General features: G+C 60.4%; 1 protein-coding gene across 1 annotated transcript in view; it reads right to left on the reverse strand.

Moving 5' to 3' along the window:
- The window catches only part of ITPR3 (inositol 1,4,5-trisphosphate receptor type 3), a 75,474-nt gene that overhangs the window by 26,030 nt on the left and 30,443 nt on the right, over positions 1-19,001 (reverse strand). Inside the window, exons 4-21 of the mRNA XM_066359630.1 lie at positions 16,542-16,628; positions 15,378-15,536; positions 14,700-14,798; positions 14,319-14,402; positions 12,034-12,180; positions 11,607-11,702; positions 10,991-11,041; positions 10,655-10,797; positions 9,590-9,689; positions 9,259-9,419; positions 8,119-8,260; positions 6,771-6,932; positions 5,369-5,541; positions 4,757-4,876; positions 4,186-4,368; positions 1,280-1,531; positions 1,038-1,182; positions 368-509 (exon numbers count right to left, since the gene is read on the reverse strand). Of these exons, the coding sequence (XP_066215727.1) occupies positions 368-509; positions 1,038-1,182; positions 1,280-1,531; positions 4,186-4,368; positions 4,757-4,876; positions 5,369-5,541; positions 6,771-6,932; positions 8,119-8,260; positions 9,259-9,419; positions 9,590-9,689; positions 10,655-10,797; positions 10,991-11,041; positions 11,607-11,702; positions 12,034-12,180; positions 14,319-14,402; positions 14,700-14,798; positions 15,378-15,536; positions 16,542-16,628 (2,446 nt within the window). The remainder of the gene's footprint in view (positions 1-367; positions 510-1,037; positions 1,183-1,279; positions 1,532-4,185; positions 4,369-4,756; positions 4,877-5,368; positions 5,542-6,770; positions 6,933-8,118; positions 8,261-9,258; positions 9,420-9,589; positions 9,690-10,654; positions 10,798-10,990; positions 11,042-11,606; positions 11,703-12,033; positions 12,181-14,318; positions 14,403-14,699; positions 14,799-15,377; positions 15,537-16,541; positions 16,629-19,001) is intronic.

Consider the following 19,001-nt stretch of genomic DNA (forward strand, 5'->3'; position numbering starts at 1 on the left):
CTGTAGCTCGTCCCTCAGCCTGCCCCCCCCCTCCTCACACTCCCCAACCGTGGGGCTGTGTCCCCCCATGCGACCAGGCGTTCCCCAGGCAGGGCCTGTGCCTCCCTCCCTCTCTCATCACTCCCTCAAGACAAAGCTGCATTGGAAGGCATCCTGCCCAGACCCTGGGGTCTCCACAGAGGGTGCCCCCACCCGCGCTGGTCCAGCCTGGGGTGAAGGGGATTGGGCGGAAAGAGCCCCCTCACAGCAGGGCCAGGAGGCAGGCAGGCTGCCCAGGGTGTTGTTGATCAGAAAGGACTTCTAGTGCTAAAAGGACACTGAGGGACTGGGGTGGGCGGTAGGTGGCCCCGGGTGGGCCGAGCCTCACCGCCCGAGTCCTCGTAGGCCTGCAGCATGACCGGGGGACCCTGCACACAGTCGATGATGCTGAGCAGCGTGCGTGTCAGCCGCAGCAGCTCACTGAAGCTGTAGAAGCCGAAGTAGATGAGGTTGTGGGCCAGGCTGACCACCTGCGGAGAGGGGGCGGGGCCGGGCCGGTGAGCATGGGGCGGGGCCGAAGCGCGGTGGGCGGGGCCTGAGTGTGATGGGTGGGGCCAGCTCAGGAGATGGGGCTAAGATGTTGTAATGGGGCAGAGGTTCCTCATAGTGCGGCGGCTGCGTGGATAGGGAACCAAGGGTTCCAGATAAGGGCCGCGTGGCCCCAGTGTGTTACTGAGGAACAGAAGCCTGCAAAGGAGGCTACTGGGGAGGGGGTGGGTGATGGGGTAGAGATACGGCAGAAATACAAGAAGTGGGGAGATGGCTCCTGGCAGTAGCCTGTGACCCAACCCCAGCAGATAAGAACAAGGGGGAAGCAGCGCTCCCCCGGGTCTGGAGAGAAGCCTCCCTCTTGAGAAGTCTCAACAGTCTGTGCCCCTGCACCGGCTGGGCTACTGAGGGAAGTGGTGAGGTCATGCTCCCACACACACCCCCCACCCCCGGGACCATCTGAGGTCCAGAGAGGGAGCGAGCAGGCGCCCCCGCGGAGTCCCGCCCACCTCGAAGGTGAGCTTGTTCTTGTCCTCGTTGGCAAAGGGCACGGCCTCGCTGACCACGTTGTTGAGGTAGTCCTCCACGAACTCCATGGTGCTGGCAAACTTGTTCTTCTTGTCATCCCGGGCAGCGTTGAGGTTGGAGTCGTAGCTGGGGGTGGGGGCAGTGGGGCGTGAGGGAGGGTCCCCGAGATTTTCCCACTCCCAGCCTTGCCCGGACCCACCCTCCCTCCCACCACGGCTCTCACTCCTTGATGGTGATGGCTGTGGGGATCTCAGTCCAGAGGCGGGCGAACTTGACAGGCGTGACCAGCTCCTGGGGGTCACGGTCCACATGCACGTGCAGCATCAGGTGGCAGAAGGAGGCGCGCAGGTCAAAGGGCAGCATCTCGTCCGCCATGCACAGGAAGATCAGGTCCACGCCCAACTGCTGGGAGATCTCGTGGATGGCCAGGTACTGGCGGTCCAGGCACATGCGGGCAAAGAGCTTCAGCTGGTACCTGCGGGGCAGGGAGGACGGTGAGGACCCGGCGGGTGGGCTAGCGAGGGCTGCCAGCACAGCCTGGGCTTGTCGAACACTCGAGTAAGTGGCAAAGGGACTTAGGCTAACCCGTGCACTGGCCACTGTCACAGAAAGGACACAGTTCTAAGTAAGAGAAATAGAAGGGAAAAAGGTCTCGATTTATGAGTATTTGCAAATCTCTCGCAGCTGGCTCAGGATGAAAGTGCTTTCCAGCTCAGCCAGGATAGGTCTTCAGGGGACAAGGGGTGCCTAGGAGAAAGGCTGGGACATGACAGGGAGAGAATGCGGGGAGAGGAACTGGGTGACAGGCAGCCAGCCTGTCCAGGGTGAGGGCAGGACTGAGAGCGTAGGGGAGGGGGATGGCGGGCCTGTAGGAACGTGGGCGGCAGGAAGCTCTGTTCTGCACTCGGTGACGTCACGCCCTCTGCTTCCTTCGTGGGCTCTGGAGCCAGAACCCTGGCTCGCCTGTAACGTTGGGCAGGGTCCTTTACCTCTATGTGCCTGTCCCACCTTCACACTGACGGTGATGATAGTCTCTGTGTCACAGGGTTGCTGAGGTTTAGGTGGACGGGGTGAGGGGCTTTGAACAGTGCCTGGCATATAGTGAACATTTGGTAAGTATTACGTAGCATTCTTGTTTTTAAAATATGTATGCGGCCTGCCCAGGCGGTGGAGCCGTGGATAGAGCGTTGGACTGGAATGCAGAGGACCCAGGTTCGAGACCCTGAGGTCGCCAGCTTGAGCACGGGCTCATCTGGTTTGAGCAAAGCTCACCAGCTTGGACCCAAGGTCGCTGGCTTGAGCAAGGGGTCACTCGGTCTGCTGAAGGCCCACAGTCAAAGCACATATGAGAAAGCAATCAATGCGCAACTAAAGTGCCACAACCAGAAATGGATGATTGATGCTTCTCATCTCTGTCTGTCTGTCTGTCTGTCCCTATCTATCCCTCTCTCTGACTCTCTCTGTCTCTGTAAAAAAACAAACAAACCAAAAACGTGTGCAGAACCCTGGCCGGGTAGCTCAGTAGGTTAGAGCATCATCCCACAATGTGCCAGGTTGTGGGTTTGATGCTCAATCAGGGCACATACAAGAATTATCCAAGGAAAGCATAAATAAGTGGAACAACAAATGAATGTTTCTTTTTCCTTCTCTCTCCTTTCCTCTCTCTAAAAATCAATAATAAAAGAGCCCAACCTGTGGTGGCACAGTGGGAAAAGCATCGACCTGGAACAGTGGTCCCCAACCTTTTTTGGGCCACGGACCGGTTTAATGTCAGAAAATATTTTCACGGACCGGCCTTTAGGGTGGGACGGATAAATGTATCACGTTACCGAGACAAGCGTCAAGACTGAGTCTTAGATGGATGTAACAGAGGGAATCTGGTCATTTTTTAAAAATAAAACATCGTTCAGACTTACATAAAACAAAAATAATGTAAGTTATTTATTCTTTCTCTGCGGACTGGTACCAAATGGCCCACGGAACGGTACCGGTCCGCGGCCCGGGGGTTGGGGACCACTGAGCTGGAACACTGAGGTCGCTGGTTCAAAACCCCGGGCTTGCCTGGTCGAGGCACATACGAGAAGCCACTACTTACAGCAAGTTGATGCTTCCCGCTCCTCTGTACCTTTTCTCTCTCCTTTCTTTAAAAATCAATACAGTCTTTTTTTAAAAAAATCATTAAGTAAAATAAAAATTAAAAATAAATAATAGGGCCCTGGCCGGTTGGCTCAGCGGTAGAGCGTCGGCCTGGCGTGCGGGGGACCCGGGTTCGATTCCCAGCCAGGGCACATAGGAGAAGCGCCCATTTGCTTCTCCACTCCCCCCCCCTTCCTCTCTGTCTCTCTCTTCCCCTCCCGCAGCCAAGGCTCCATTGGAGCAAAGATGGCCTGGGCACTGGGGATGGCTCCTTGGCCTCTGCCCCAGGCGCTAGAGTGGCTCTGGTCGCAGCAGAGCGACGCCCCGGAGGGGCAGAGCATCGCCCCCTGGTGGGCAGAGCTTTGCCCCTGGTGGGCGTGCCGGGTGGATCCCGGTCGGGCGCATGCGGGAGTCTGTCTGACTGTCTCTCCCCGTTTCCAGCTTCAGAAAAATACAATAAATAAATAAATAAATAATAGCCTGACCAGGCGGCGGCACAGTGGATAGAGAGTCAGACTGGGACTCAGAGGACCCAGGTTCGAAACCCCCGAGGTCACCGGCTTGAGCGCGGGCTCATCTGGTTTGAGCAAGGGGTCACTTGGTCTGCTGGAGCCCCACGGTCAAGGCACATATGAGAAAGCAATCAATGAACAATTAAGGTGCCACAACGGAGAATTGATGCTTCTCATCTCTCTCCTGTCTGTACCTATCTGTCCCTTTCTCTGTCCCTCTCTCTGTCTCTCTCTCTCTGTCTCTGCCACAAATAAATAAATAAATAAATAAATAAATAAATAATAAGACGTGTGTGTGGGGGCGGGTCTGGGTTTCGTTCACCCCTGCCCGAGCTGAGTCAGGCTCCCCGGCCATCCTGTTGTGTGGGGGGTAGGTGGAGGCAGGAGCCCCCCCCCCCACGGCTGGGGGCACTCCCCCTCAGCGGAGGCCTCCCGAGAAGGCCCCGGGCACAGGAGCAGGCCGCGGGTCGGGGCAGGGCACCTGTAGTAGCTAAGCACGTTCTCGTCGTGGGCATTGCCGGCCCGCGCCTCCTGGGCCAGCTGCCTGACGCTCTTCTCGTGGTGCTCGTTGTTCTTGTCGGTCCACGTGAGCCACACCTCCTCCTCGGAGTACTCGATGGTCAGGTACTCGTGGGCCTGGGCCATCTCCTTCACCGGCCGAAGCCTGGAGACCAAGGCCACTGTCACAGGGCGCGGGGCCGGGGCAGGACTCCACGCCCAGAGCCCTGCCCGAGGAGGGGGCCCTGCCACACTGTCCTCCCTTCCCGGAAAGCCAGTCGGGCCACCGCGCTGCCTCCCGTGGGGACCCACCTCCAGCCAAGGACCCCAAACAAGCTTCTCGAGGGCAGGGGCCTTGACTACTTCTCCTGTGCCCCCTCACCCTCCCACCAGTACCAGCACAGAGCTGGGCACACCACGGGTACTGGGTACATGTCTGCGAAGAGGCCCAAGCTCAGAGGCAGCTGGGGGAGCCAGGCAGGATGCAGGCCTGAGCGCGGGACCCTGGGCACGAGGGGGCGGGGGCGGGGGGTGGGGACATCACGCCTGCTCACTCAGTCTGGATGAGAATGTCACTGTTCTTGGGGTCCAGCACACACTTGCAGATGAGCTCCTGCGTGACGGGGATGGCGATGTGGTTGGACACACACAGGTCGGAGAGGTAGTCCAGGAACCTGGGGTGGTGACGGCGAGGGTTTGGGGAAGGGGCTCAGAGGCTGGCCCCGAGGACGAAGCCCAGCCTCCTCTTCCCCAGCCGGCTGCACAAAGCTTGGAGATGGGCTGGCCAGGGACAGCCCCTGGCAGCCTGGGGCTGGGGCAGGGTCGGTGGGACCCAAGGGGTCGGGATAAAGAAGGCACAAGGACAGGAGGGGTATTCAAAATATTCAACCACTGATTCCATCAGGCACTGACTGCCTCTGGAGGAGGATCTGAGGGCCTGGGGCTGCCCCAGGCGGCACCCTCTTATAGCTAGATTGGGCCAAATTTGGGAGGAGCTCTGGGGGGAGGGGGCGCTGAGGAGGTCAAGGCCTCAGGAATGGGACCGTTTCCCAACAGAGGCAGAATTATGTCAGTATTTTAACCACCAGCAGAGGCCGACTTTCCGCTGGCCGGGGTGGAGAGCAGAGGGGTGCGTGCGCGGGGCGGGGCGGGGCGGGGCGGCCCACCTGGGCTCCCGGTTCCGGCGCACCAGGCTGACGAAGGTCTCCACCTCAGTCTTGGTGATGTGCTTCTCCAGGAGCTTGCGGTTGTTGTGCAGCAAGGCGGTGATGGTGTCCTCGGCCAGGATGTCGTAGCCGATCTGGGACTGCATCATCCCAAACTGCTTGGCGATGTGCTCCTGCGGGACGGGCAGGCTGGGGTCGCGGGTGCGGCTGGGCTCCGGACGCTGCCCCGGCCCTGAGACAGGGCCCGACACGGGCAGGGAACCCCGACCCTACGAAGCTGAGGGTCCAGGAGAGGAAGCGTGCACTGGGCAAGGGGAGGGGGCTAGACAGCAGTGGTCCCCAACCTCCGGGCCATGGACCGGTACCAGTCTGTGGGCCATTTGGTACTGGTCCGCAAAGAAAGAATAAGTAACTTACATTATTTCTGTTTTATTTATATTTAAGTCTAAACGATGTTTTATTTTTAAAAAATGACCAGATTCCCTCTGTTACATCCGTCTAAGACTCACTCTTGACGCTTATCTTGGTCACGTGATACATTTATCCCACCCTAAAGGCCGGTCCGTGAAAATATTTTCTGACATGAAACCGGTCCATGGCCCAAAAAAGGTTGGGGACCACTGCTATACAGTATAGTTATTTGGTGCATGGTCTGTCTCCCCACCTGAGTGTCAGTTCAACAGAACCAGCTACATAATTTGTGGGGCCTGGTGCTAAATGAAATGGCAGGACCCTTGTTTAAAAATTAAGAATTTAGAGTGTCGCCTGGCGTGTGGAGGTCCTGGGTTCGATTCCCAATCAGGGCACACAGGAGAAGCAACCATCTGCTTCTCTGCCCCTCCCCCTTCCCTCTTGTCCTCCTGCAGCCATGGCTCGATTGGTTTGAGCACATCGGCCCCAGGTGCTGAGAATGGCTCTGGGTAGCCTCTGTGGCAGGTGCGAAAAATAGCTCGGTTGCGAGCATGGCCCCGGATGGGCAAAGCATCGGCCCCAGACAGGGACCACCGGGTGTATCCCAGTCAGGGTGCATGCGGGAATCTGTCTCCCTATCTGACCCCCTCTCACTTGGAAAGAAGAAAAAAAAATTTCAGCATTTCAAGACAGCAGCAGAGCATTAAATCCAGCACAAGGCTCTCCTGAGTACAGGGCCAGGTGACACGCCCATGAAGCCAGCCCTAGGGTTTGCTTCCCTGTCCTGTCCCCAGGGCCTACAACAATGCCTGGCATTCAGTGTGTGCCTCAGTAAGCATCTGCTGAATGAACAGAAGTGCCAGTGAGGGAGTGAGCCCAGCAAGCCAGCAAGCGGGGGGAGGGGGCAGCCGCGGGTGCCTTGGGACAGGTGGGCGGGGCTCGATCTGCATGGGCGGGGCTCGGGCGGGGCGGGGCGGGGCACGGCAGGCACCTGGTTCTTGCGATAGTCCTCCTGGGAATGTCGCAGCACCCGGTAGCAGAGGCGGAACATGTGCTGGTAAGGGGCATTCTTCTGGTCGGACAGCTCCTCCAGCCGCACCAGGGGGCCCTCACCCCCCTTGTCGCGGAAGGGAGCCTTCAGAATGCCAAAGATCTGGGGGAGCAGGGAGAGTGAGTAAGGGATCCCTCACACCTGTCTTCACCCATAATTATCCCAGAAACCCTAAGGCCCAAACGGACCCTGCCCCCCCAAAGCCAGCCCACACGCACCCGCAGCTGAGTCTAAGCTGGCCTGCAACCCCAGCCCACCCAGCACCCGCCCCAGTGCCAGCCCTCACTCCCTGCTCCTGGCCTCCGCCCACCCCTCACCAGCAAGTATTCTAACCCCATTTCGGATCCTGGGCCTGGCTCAACGGCAGGGGAGGAGTCCAGGGGTCCGAGACTAAGGGAAAAGGCAGGCCAGGCCAGTGTGGCCAGAGTTTAAAAGATAAGACACAAGCCTAGCTTGTGTTTTGGGGTTTTTTTAATGTAATGTACTTATAAAAATTTTTAAAAGGCGGGGTTTGGGTGGGGAATGGAAAACTGTTCTAGAACAGAGACCAAAGAGACAGAACAGAATGGAGTGAGAAACCCTGGGCTGGTTGGATCCTGGTTCAAAAAAAAACAAAAATGAAACAAAAAAAAATAAAAACAAGCTTTAAAAAGGCATTTTGGGAAAGGAAGAGAAATTTGGTATGAACTGGGTATTAGTGCTGATTTTCTTCGGTGTGATAACAAGTCCGTGTCCTCATTCTAAGGAGGTGCATGCTGGACACTTTCGGGGTGACGTGCACCGATTTCGAATCACACATGTACGGAGGACGGTCGCTGGGACGCAGCTGCACGCAGCCCGGCGGGCAGAGGGTAACAGGTGGATTCGGGCAGTGTGTGCCCGGTGTCCACTGCACTATCCTTCCAATACTTTCTATTTGAAAACTTTCGTAATAAAAATTTAGCAGAAAAACAAATTTTTTAAGCACAATTTCTGGACCCAAAATCCTGAGTTCAAGTCCTAACCCGGCTGCTTCCTAGCTATAGACTCCAACCCGTGTGCCTCAGTCTCTTCACGGGTAAAAGGGGATAATAACAGGGCTTCCTCTGGGTTGAGAGGATCGCGTGGCCCAAGGCACGCAGGACACCTCAGGCAGGGCCCGGCACACGGTCAGTGCTCGATAAATACTCTTTATTAAAAGGGAGACTGCGGCGTGCTTCCTAGGGCTGGGAGAAGGCGAACTCGTGTTACAAGGCACCCCCCTTCCCGGGGCCTGCGCCACGGGCCCCACACATGCCCGGTCGCCTACCTGCTTGAGGATGTTCTGCTCCCGCATCAGTTTCTGCCGTTCCCGATTGGGCTTGCTGACCATGATGTCCAGGACGTTCTGCCCGTTGTTGGGAACATCGCTGACAAAGAACACCAGGTCCTCCAGCAGCTGGATGACAAACCTTCACAGAAGGACAGGAGAGGTGACAGGTGTGAGGTGCCGACCCCGGGAAAGCTCCCAGGACCCACCACCATCTGATGGCGCTCCACGCCCCACCTCCGTGGGCAGCCAGCCCTTCCCCCAAACACTGCTGCAGAGCACAAAGCCCCCATCGCTGACCTCCAACGTCTCTCCCCAGCTTCACCCGGACCTGCTCTCAAAACACACCCCTCGCAGCCCTGGCCGATTGGCTCAGTGGTAGAGCGTCGGCCAGGCGTGCGGGGGACCCGGGTTCGATTCCTGGCCAGGGCACATAGGAGAAGTGCCCATTTGCTTCTCCACCCCCACCCCCTCCTTCCTCTCTGTCTCTCTCTTCCCCTCCCACAGCCAAGGCTCCATTGGAGCAAAGATGGCCCGGGCGCTGGGGATGGCTCCTTGGCCTCTGCCCCAGGCGCTAGAGTGGCTCTGGTAGCGGCAGAGCGACACCCCGGAGGGGCAGAGCATCGCCCCCTGGTGGGCAGAGCATCGCCTCTGGTGGGCGTGCCGGGTGGATCCCGGTCAGGCGCATGCGGGAGTCTGTCTGACTGTCTCTCCCCGTTTCCAGCTTCAGAAAAATACAAAAAAAAAACAAAACAAAACACCCCTCGCCCCACCCCACCCCCGAGTCTGAAGTGCCTCCCAGACTAAGAGTCTCAGTACACGTCAATCTGAAAAGGAACAACAGGGCACAAGGCGGGCTGTTTGGTGCAACGGGGCTTTGCATTCCCGTTCCTACTCGCGGTGTGACCTTGAACAAGTCTCTTAACCTCGCTGAACCTCTGCCCCATAGTGATGGCTCGGTCACAGGGTTAGTTCTGGGAGTCCAGGAGCAGTGAGGCAGGGACCAGTCCTCACCTCCGTCTCCCCCACCACAGCCCAGCCTGTCCGGCTTCTGCTTTGTGACTGCTTTGTTCATGAAAGGCAGACCCCCGGAGGACAGGCCTCTCGGGCAGATCTCCGAAGCCCCGCCCTGCGGCCCACCTGCGGTCATTCTGGCTGATGAAGCCCTCGTTCAGTTTCTCCACGGCGCTGGCCAGCATGGAGCTGGCATCGTTGGCAAAGTCCAGATCTCGGATCTCGGACACAGGAACCGAGACGATGGCAAACGCCTCCTTGTCCTCCTTGGTGGGGCAGGTGCCCAGCTGCAGAGACAGAGGTCAGCACGGGTAGTCGGGGACGAACTTGGGCCCCAGCCCCGCCCCCGCCCACCCCGCAGCCCCGGGCAGGCCCGCCCCCGCCCACCCCGCAGCCCGCCCCCGCCCACCCTGCAGCCCCGCCCCCGCGCACCCCGCAGCCCCGGGCAGGCCCGCACCATGAGCCGGATGGGCCGCTCCTCCTCCATGTCAATGGGCACGTTGGTGCTCTGGATCCACGTGTTGGTGCAGAGGTGCCGCAGCCGGACATACGAGTTCCTGCAGGCAGGGCGCGGCGTGTACCATGGAGCCCGTCCCGGCCGTCTGCCCGTCAGCCTCCAGGGGCTTCACACGCCCCCTGACCCCACGCCCAGCAGCCACGGGACAGGGGTGTGAAGCCAGAGAGGACTGACCAGCAACCGCCCCAGGCCCCTGTGCGTTGCTCACACCCCCAAACCCAAAGCTCTCCAGCAGCCAAGGCTCGTTTGTAAACTTGGGGCCAAAATTCATTTGGACAAATGAGGGTGTCTAGACCAGTGGTTTTCAACAACCTCTTCATACAACATCAGGGTGGTTCGCTCATGAGCAAACCGGCACAAAATGTCTGGCAGACCAGCACGGGTCCAGAGACGGGCAATTTAAAGCCACTGGTCTAGACTATTTATCCCATTTTGTGTCAACTCGCATGAGTTTCGCAGCAGAAAAACTCATGTCTTTGATTATGAAATAGAATTACTTTTCTGAAATAAGAAGCCATCAGAATCTCTAAACGCACCTGGCCCCAGACGTTTCAAGTAAGGGATCGCGGGCCTATAGTGACAAATGCACTCTGTCCTCCCATCAGCTCTGGCGATGGGCAGGCTTGATATTCCCACCTGACAGGACCCAATGACTGAGTAATCTGCCTGAGGTCACAGGCTAACACCTGGTTGACACCAGGGGGGTTCTCGATGTTACTTATGTCCTAGAATCTCAGGGCTGGGGCGCCTTACAAGTCAGCGAGCCCAGCCCCCCGCCCAGTGCACCCCGGACAAACGACTACGTCCAGCCTGTGTCTGAGCGCCCGGGCCCCCGAGCCAGCGCTGATACAGGACACGAGAGAAGGCCTTCTGTCACGCAGCACCCAGGGCTGGGCACAGGGCAAGCGTTCAGCGCCGGTTAGCTGCCTACACGTGCCAGAGCTCAATCCCCACAGGGAGGAAGGTCATGCAGGTGCCCAGGACGAAGACGCACAGGGTACCCACCGGGGCACGAAGGAGTCCGTCTTCTGCAGCGTGGTGGGGTCCAGCTCGAAGAGCGAGGCGATGTCGTTGCCGTGGGGCACGGCCACAAGGCGGTACTTGATCTTCTCCCCAGCATTGCGGCGACCTACTCGGCCCTGTGCACCCTGAGGTGAAGACCCCAACTCAGGGAGGGACCGCCCCCTCCTCTCAGGGCCCCTAAAACCACCAGCACCCACCTGAGAGGGTTTCTCCCACCGGCCCGCCTCCCAGGGTCTCACGGCGGCCCCACCCCGGCCCAACCCAGACCGGCGCACTGTCACCCCTCCCCGGACCCCAGAGCCTGACTCGCGTCCTCACCACGCCCGCGGCCTTGGGTTCGGAGGTATCCCCTTTGTAGCCGGGATTTTCCTAGGAAAGATAAAAGGGACGAGAAAGTCTCAGACACCGCACGACACCCACATGACCCCCACCCAAGACAAAGTCCACCTCTGGCCCTCCCAGGGGTGCCCACCCCAGCCCCAAGCCCTGGGGGAGTCACCCAGGAGAGCCCCCCAGGCCCTGCCCTTCATGGCCTCTCTCCACAGACCCACAGATGCACACGCACAAGCGCGCGCACACACACACACACACACACACACACAGATGCCTCAGTACACACAAGACTGTGCACTATGGGCCGCCACGGACGTGGAAGTTCCACGAGGGCTGGGAGTTTTTCCTCATGGCTGCATCTCAGTGCCTAGAACAGCTCCCGGCCCAGAGTAGGGACGCAGGAATACCCCATTAGGCTTGTTTACAGTCATGCGTGTATTTGATAACATCCGTTCAACACACGCATGAGCGCAAATAAGCCAGGGCACTCGGACACATGTCTGCGTGCAGACGTGCACTCGGCACACACGCTCACGCATGCCCACAAGCACACACACCTGAGCTGCCAGGAGGCCGCCTGCCTCCCCACTCACCCACTCACCTCAGCAGCCAGGTAGTTGCCTGTGGCCAGGTGCTTGAAGCGGTACAGGCCGTTCCAGTGGCCAGCCCCTCCACGGCAGGGGTCATGGTGGACCACCTGGGGGGGGATGGGGAGGTAAGGCAGGAGCAAGGTCATCCAGGGGGTAGTGCTCAAAGGGGGAAGCTTGGATGGAGGGGCACTGAGGCCTGGAGAGCTCTGGGTAGGAGACTCCTGGACCTCCCCTGGCCCCGCCCACTTGCCCCACCCACTGACCCCATCTGTTTGCCCCGCCCACTGGCCCCGCCCACTGGCCCCGCCCATTGGCCCGCAGGGGATTCCGTGAAGAAGCCAGGGATGCCCTCCAGCTCCCCGCCACCTGCGCCCCACCCCTGCAGTGATGGAGGAAAAGGTCAGGGTGCAGCCCAGAGCTGGAGAGCAGGGCTCTGACCTCCACCTCCCAGAGGGCGTTGGAGCTGGTGGCCGAGGTGGCGGACTGGCGCAGCGTGGTGCGCAGGAACACCTGCAGCTTGCCCTTGTACTCGTCACACGTCAGGAACTTCTCCTGCTCCGCGTGGAACAACCGCACCACGTCCCCCTGCCGACAGCAGGTGCGGGCTCAGGAGGGGCCCGGACCCTCCCAGGACCCTCCCAGGGCCAGGGCCACCCACCTCAGACGCAGGCACGGCTGGCTGGGCCCCACTTGCCCCTTCCAGAGCCAGTAAGCAGAGGACAGCCCTGACCCTCGGCCAGATCCCTAATCCGGAACCCCCAGACAGCATGGCCGACACCCGCTCCCCCAGAGCCGGTCCTCCCAGCCTTCCAGTGTCCAAACCTGCCTTTGATCGCCTCTCTCCCCAATCCGTCCCTCTAGAAACCCCACCTGAGCTCTACAGGCCAATCCCAAATCCCTCCTCCACAAAGGCCGGTGGGATCCCCCCTCCCCGGCCTGGCTCTTCCTGCCTGACTATGGGGTACATCTGCCCATGTCCTTTGCTCCCTGCTGGACCGAAGCAGCTGGACTGGAGGGACCGTGGTCTATCCATCTGCACGGCTTTGGACACTGAGAACCAGGTGGGGAATCCTGACTGCTCTAAGCTGTGTGACCTTGGATAAGTCCCTTAACATCCGAGCCTCAGTCTCCTCCTCTGTAAAATAGGAATGCTGTGCCCTCCGGTCAGAAATCGTGAGGACTGCGGTTTGTGTGATGAAGTGACACTCCTCTTACCACATTCCAGCTCCTGTGTGAGCCCCTGCCATGGCCCTCCCCCCCCCATCCATTGCACAGGTGCACAAACTCGAGCACAGAGAAGGCAAGTGTCCTGCCAATGGGTACACAGCTCATGACGAATGGGACATCGACCTGTGCCCTCATCTCCTTCCTGCCAGGGCACGGCCACCCCTCGGACTATCATTACTAACAGCATTGTGGGTCCTCCCTACACGGCGCTAGACACAAAGTTCTCAGCCACCATCTGCGGGGTGAACGCATGAGTGGGCAAACAAAGGAATGAATGAATACACACAGACAGGGTCAGTTACTAAGGCAGAGCCTAGTGCCTTCTGCACCTGGGCAGGGCAGGGGGACAGCAAACAACGGGGTGGGCTCTGTCAGCTCAAGTCTCACTTCCAAGTTGCCTGGAATCAAACCTCGGTGCCAGGAAGATTCACCGAAACCACTCTGGGCGGCACCTCGGGGTTCAGCCCAGCGATGGTTCCTTTTCTAAGCGCTGTATGAATTTGGAACTGGAATGTGTTTACTCAGGGAAGGCTGCTAAAAGGAGGTGGCACATGGGTTGAGCCTTGATCAACATGTGGATGATGTGTAGGCTTAAGGGAGAGATGGGCACAGAGCAGGGGTGGGTAGAAAACAGCCTGGGAGATGAGGGGGGGCAGACAGCCAGAGGGGGCAGGGAACTGTGACCAGAGCAGCCTGACTGGGGGAGGAGGGAGAAGGGGGCACTGAGGGCTGTGAGCAGGGTCGTGGGCAGTGAACACAGGGCGGCCTCCTGAGGTGGCTGCTGAGGGCTTCTCACCTGTCTCTTTACGGGTATCACGGGCAGGGGTGCCTTGATTCCCCTGGCTGAAGAGCCCACCTTCCCGCAAACCTGTCCCTCCCGTCTACCCCTCCACATACGGCCCGTACCCCAGGAGGCGGGTTGTGCCCCTTACAACCCCTGAGGAGCCTCTGAAGCCTCCTGTCTCCCGCTCCCCACGCCTGGTTTTCAGGGTTCATCCACCCTCGGCTCTGGCCCCTCCCAAAGTCTTCCCTGCAGTGTTTCCCAGCAGAGTCCCCTCCCAGCCGGCCGACCCTTCACTTTCCACCGCCCACACCAGCCAGCCTAGAACCCGGGCCCAGGCCTGACTCACCAGCCTCACGTCCTTGCCTACGAGGGCAGAGGGGAGGGCAGGGGCCTGGCCCAGATCCACGGACAGGCGTGAGGGAGGGGACAGAGTGCCCACAGGGTCTGGCCCACCCCAGTGTGGGGGATGGGGACCCCAGTCCTCAGGGAAAGCGCAGACTGAGGCCAGCCAGGCCTTGGAGAGGGTGGAGAGGGGGACGTCTAGGCGGGGCTGGTAGGCAGGCCCCTGCGGGTGGAGGGGGGCGCAGAGCCGTTCGGTGGGCACGAGGGAGGGTCGGACGGGGAGCCGCTGGGCTCGGGGCAGGAGGAGGACCGTGGGTGGGGGGCTGGCCAGCCGCAGACAGGACAGCAGTGGCGGGACACCCCTCCTTACCCCTTTCAACACCTCGTCCAGGTGATCTCGGAACTGCATGAACAGGTTGATCTTCCAGCTGGTGTTGCAGTTCACAGAGTTGACCTGGGGGGAGGGGCAGAGAGACCCATGATGCCAGGCGGACCCCCAGCCACTGGGGAGTTAGCCAGCACAGAGGGCCCCGGGAGGGGTGAGAGGAGGCCCAGCCTGGCCCAGCCCCCACTAGAGCACAGGAGGGGGTATGTCCTCCCAGCAGGGGCCCTCAGACACTAGCCCAGCTGCCCTGGGACCACCAACCTGTAGGGTGGAGATGGCAGCATGCTGGGACACAGGTGAGGAGGGGGTTCTGTGCCCTTGGAGCTCGCCCCTCCCCTGCAGGGCCGGGCCCACCACCCCACTCACCTCCTTGCAGCCCACGTTGTCGCTGAGCTCGTAATTGCTGGCATGCAGAGGCTGCCCAGCGTTGACGGGATTCAGTATCACCTTGTCCCCCACGACCACCTATGGGAACGGGCAGTGGGGCAGGGTGAGGATGCGAAGGGCCAGGCCTCTCAGCCTCTCTGGTGTCAGTCTGCCCTCTAAAAAATGGACATGAGTCCTGGCCCAGGTTGGCTCAGTGGTAGAGCGTCAGCCCAGAGCGTGGAAGTCCCAGATTGTATTCCCAGTCAGGGGACACAGGAGAAGCGACCATCTCTTTCTCCACCTTTCCTCTTCTTCCTTCTCTCTCTCTATCTCTCTTCCTCTCCCATAGCTATGGCTCAGTTGGAATAAGTTGGCCCTGGGCGCTGAGGATGGCTCCATAGCCTCACCTCAGGTGCTAAAAATAGCTTGGTTGCTGAGCAACAGAGCAATGGCCCCAGATGGCAAAGCATCGCTCCCTAGTGGGCTTTCCAGGTGGATCTTGGTGGGGGCACATGCAGGAGTCTGTCTCTTTGCCTCCCTACTTCTCACTTAAAAAAAAAAGAAAAGAAAGAAATGGACATCCAGTCCCCCCAATGAAGACCCTACAGAAGTCCCTCTGGAGCTGTGGCCTGCACCCCCTAGCAGCCCCCACCCCAGCCAGAGCAGCCCCCTCCTTACATTGTCCCCGTTGCTCCGCAGCTTCCAGAAGGGCTGGATGAAGAGCCAGGAGCCCTCGTTGCCCGTGGCGTCCAGCGTCACCCGCATGGCGTTCTTCTCCAGCAGGGCCGGCAGCCGCTTGTTCACCGTCAGGTACTTGTTGCTCTTCATGTGCAGGAGCTGGGGGCAGGTGGGGCATGGTGAGGGGGCTCCTGGTGGATGCACCCAGGGTCAGACGCCCCAGACACAGACACACAGACTGAGACACACAGACACCCCCCCGGTGGGCATGAGTAAGCACAGAAATATCTAGAAGTCAGCCCTGTTTCTAAACACCTGACATGTGTTATCACACGTAGCCGTACAACAGCCCGGAGGGGAGTTCTCCCACGGGCCTGGTTTTGCAGATTAGGGAACAGAGGCACAGAGAAGTTAAGGAACCTGCCCAAGTCACTCACGGGGGGCCACGGTCTGAACCCCAGATCACGCGGCTCCAGAGTCTGTGCTGGTGGCCACTGTGCGGGGAGCACGCCCTCGGACACGCTGCTCAGCCCGCGCACAGAAGCAGACATGCAGTCACAGAGCCGGTCCTGGCACGGCACGTGTGCACCCCTCGCCCAGCCGGGGTCTCACCTGGATCACACTGCCCGGGGGCCTCACCTGGATCACACTGCCCCGGGGGTCTCACCTGGATCACACTGCCCGGGGGTCTCACCTGGATCACACTGCCCGGGGGTCTCACCTGGATCACACTGCCCCAGGGGTCTCACCTGGATCACACTGCCCGGGGGGTCTCACCTGGATCACACTGCCCCGGGGGGTCTCACCTAGATCACACTGCCCCGGGGGGTCTCACCTGGATCGCACTGCCCGGGGGTCTCACCTGGATCGCACTGCCCCGGGGTCTCACCTGGATCACACTGCTTGGGGGTCTCACCTGGATCACACTGCCCGGGGGTCTCACCTGGATCACACTGCCCGGGGGGTCTCACCTGGATCACACTGCCCCGGGGGTCTCACCTGGATCACACTGCCCCGGGGGTCTCACCTGGATCACACTGCTTGGGGGTCTCACCTGGATCACACTGCCCGGGGGTCTCACCTGGATCACACTGCCCGGGGGGTCTCACCTGGATCACACTGTCCGGGGGGTCTCACCTGGATCACACTGCCCGGGGGTCTCACCTGGATCACACTGCCGTACTTGACGATGTCCCCGTGCACCTTCTTGTTCTCCGTGTCGTTCTGCTTCTGCTCCATCTGGGCCGCGTGCTGCGCAGACGGACACCCCAGGTGGGCATGCGCACACAGCCCCTGACCCTGCACCTGCAGGGACCCTCACAGGCCCTGCAGCCCGTTCCCTCCCGACAGAGAGGGACTGGGGCTCCGAGTGTGAGGGCTCAGCCCGAGATCACACAGCCCGCAGCCCAGGGACCTACCTCACCTCCCTCTGGAGAGGACGTGCCAGCCAGCCCTCAAGCCCCCTAGGCCCCCTCAACCCTGGCAGACTCCTACACTGAGCCTCACTACCTACCCTCAGCTCTCCAGACTCCTGATGCCCCAACACAGGCCACTGCCTCCTCCTCCTCCTCCTCCTCCTCCTCCACCCCACTCCTCTGTGACCCTCCTTCCCCAACCTGTGTGTGCTCCCAGCCCACTGCCTCCAGGGAGCCTTCCCGGATTGGCCATATCCAACTCTGTTGGACCCAACACTGATGGCCTCGAGGAGTTGGTTTGCACCCCACTAAGGACACCTGTGTAGGCACTTCTGTCGCGTCAGACGGAAAGCTGCCTGAGGCTAGGCTCTGTCTCCATCAGATCTGGGGTTCCCGGAAGCAGGGGCTCCATCTCCTGCATCAGACCGGCTCTCCCTGAGAGCACTGTCCCCTCTAACCCTTTCTTCCCTCCATCCCATCACCCACGTCTCACGACGGAGGCCTCACGTGAGCCTCGCTGTGCCCACGTGACTTTCCACGGATCCACAGTGTGTGGCTGCGTGACACATGGCTCTGAGCATGTTGTCTGCGCACGTGTGACGCCCCGCACCCAGGCCACATCCCCAGTTCGGCCTCAGCCTGTGTTGGCAGCAGGGAGGAAGCCGACGACAGCCCCCAGCTCAGGGAGAGAGACGGCGGGGTTTATAACGGAGCTCAGGCAGCCCCCCCTGCCCCCTCTCCAGCCCAGTTCACAGCTGTGGGGCGGGGCCACCCTTCCGCCACCTCGTACCCACTCCTCTGGGCAAGGGACACAGGGAAGCGAGGTCTGCATGGGTGTGGAGGCATCAGGGCCAGAGAGCGGGTCTCAGAAGCGGGCTGCAAAGCTGCGGACCCGGATGGAGCCTCCTCTCTTCTCCATGGGGCCTGGGCTCTGGGCCCTGAACCCTGTCCGGAGAGGACTGCCCAGGATGTGAGCAGGGCCACCACCCCGAGAGGCCCACAAGCGACCACCAGGCCCTTGCCCCGTGCACTGTCCATGGTCCAAGGACCCCAAGTCGGGTCAGAGGCCCGGGCACCACCCAGGCCCTTCTGCACACTCACAGAAAGACCACGAACAGCCCAGTCCCCTCTCAGGGCCCCAGGGCCCAGCCCTATAAAACAAGGGGAGAAGGTAAGACCAGTTCTCAAATCACGTTCGCTGGATCCATGGGGACCCCGTCTCCAGCCGTGTGGGTCATGCAGTGCCATGGTGTCCTGCTAAGGGGCCAGGCAGGAGCCGGACTGAGCCCGCCTTCCACTCGCTGAGCCCTGTGCCAAGGGCTCAGCGGAAGGGGCACCTTCCTCTAAGTGGCACTAAGGGGTCCTGGGACGAGCGGGTCACTGGGAGGACACTACTCCTCCCACATCACCCCATTCACAGCAGTGAGCACCTTGCTCTTGCATAGTGGGGTTTTTTTGTTTGCTTTTTTGTGGCAGAGACAGAGAGAGCCAGAGAGAGGGACAGATAGGGACAGACAGGCAGGAAAGGAGAGAGATGAGAAGCACCAATTCTTCATTGTGGCACCTTAGTTGTTCATTGATTGCTTTCTCATATGTGCCTTGACCGGGGGGCTACAGCAGACTGAGTGACCTCTTGCTTGCTCGAACCAGCGACCTTGGGCTCAAGCTGGTGAGCTTTGCTCAAACCAGATGAGCTTGCGCTCAAGCTGGTGACCTCAGGGTCTCAAACCTGGGTCATCAGCATCCCAGTCCGACGCTCTATCCACTGCGCCACCGCCTGGTCAGGAGCATAGTGGGGTTTTAAAAACCCCTGGGCTCCGCCTCTGGGCCCGACAGCTCTGGTGAGCAGGGGCCCTGTGTGTGGCCCGGGGCCCTGCAGCACACAGCCCTGACGGGCACAGCCCTGGCGCACACACCCAGGGGCACACAGCCCTGACACGCACACACCCAGGGGCACACACCCAGGGGCACACACCCAGGGGCACACAGCCCTGACACGCACACACCCAGGGGCACACACCCAGGGGCACACACCCAGGGGCACACAGCCCTGACACGCACACACCCAGGGGCACACACCCAGGGGCACACACCCAGGGGCACACAGCCCTGACACGCACACACCCAGGGGCACACACCCAGGGGCACACACCCAGGGGCACACACCCAGGGGCACACACCCAGGGGCACACACCCAGGGGCACACCTG

The sequence above is a fragment of the Saccopteryx leptura genome, chromosome 1, assembly GCF_036850995.1.
Source record: "Saccopteryx leptura isolate mSacLep1 chromosome 1, mSacLep1_pri_phased_curated, whole genome shotgun sequence".
Classification (NCBI taxonomy): Eukaryota; Metazoa; Chordata; class Mammalia; order Chiroptera; family Emballonuridae; genus Saccopteryx; species Saccopteryx leptura.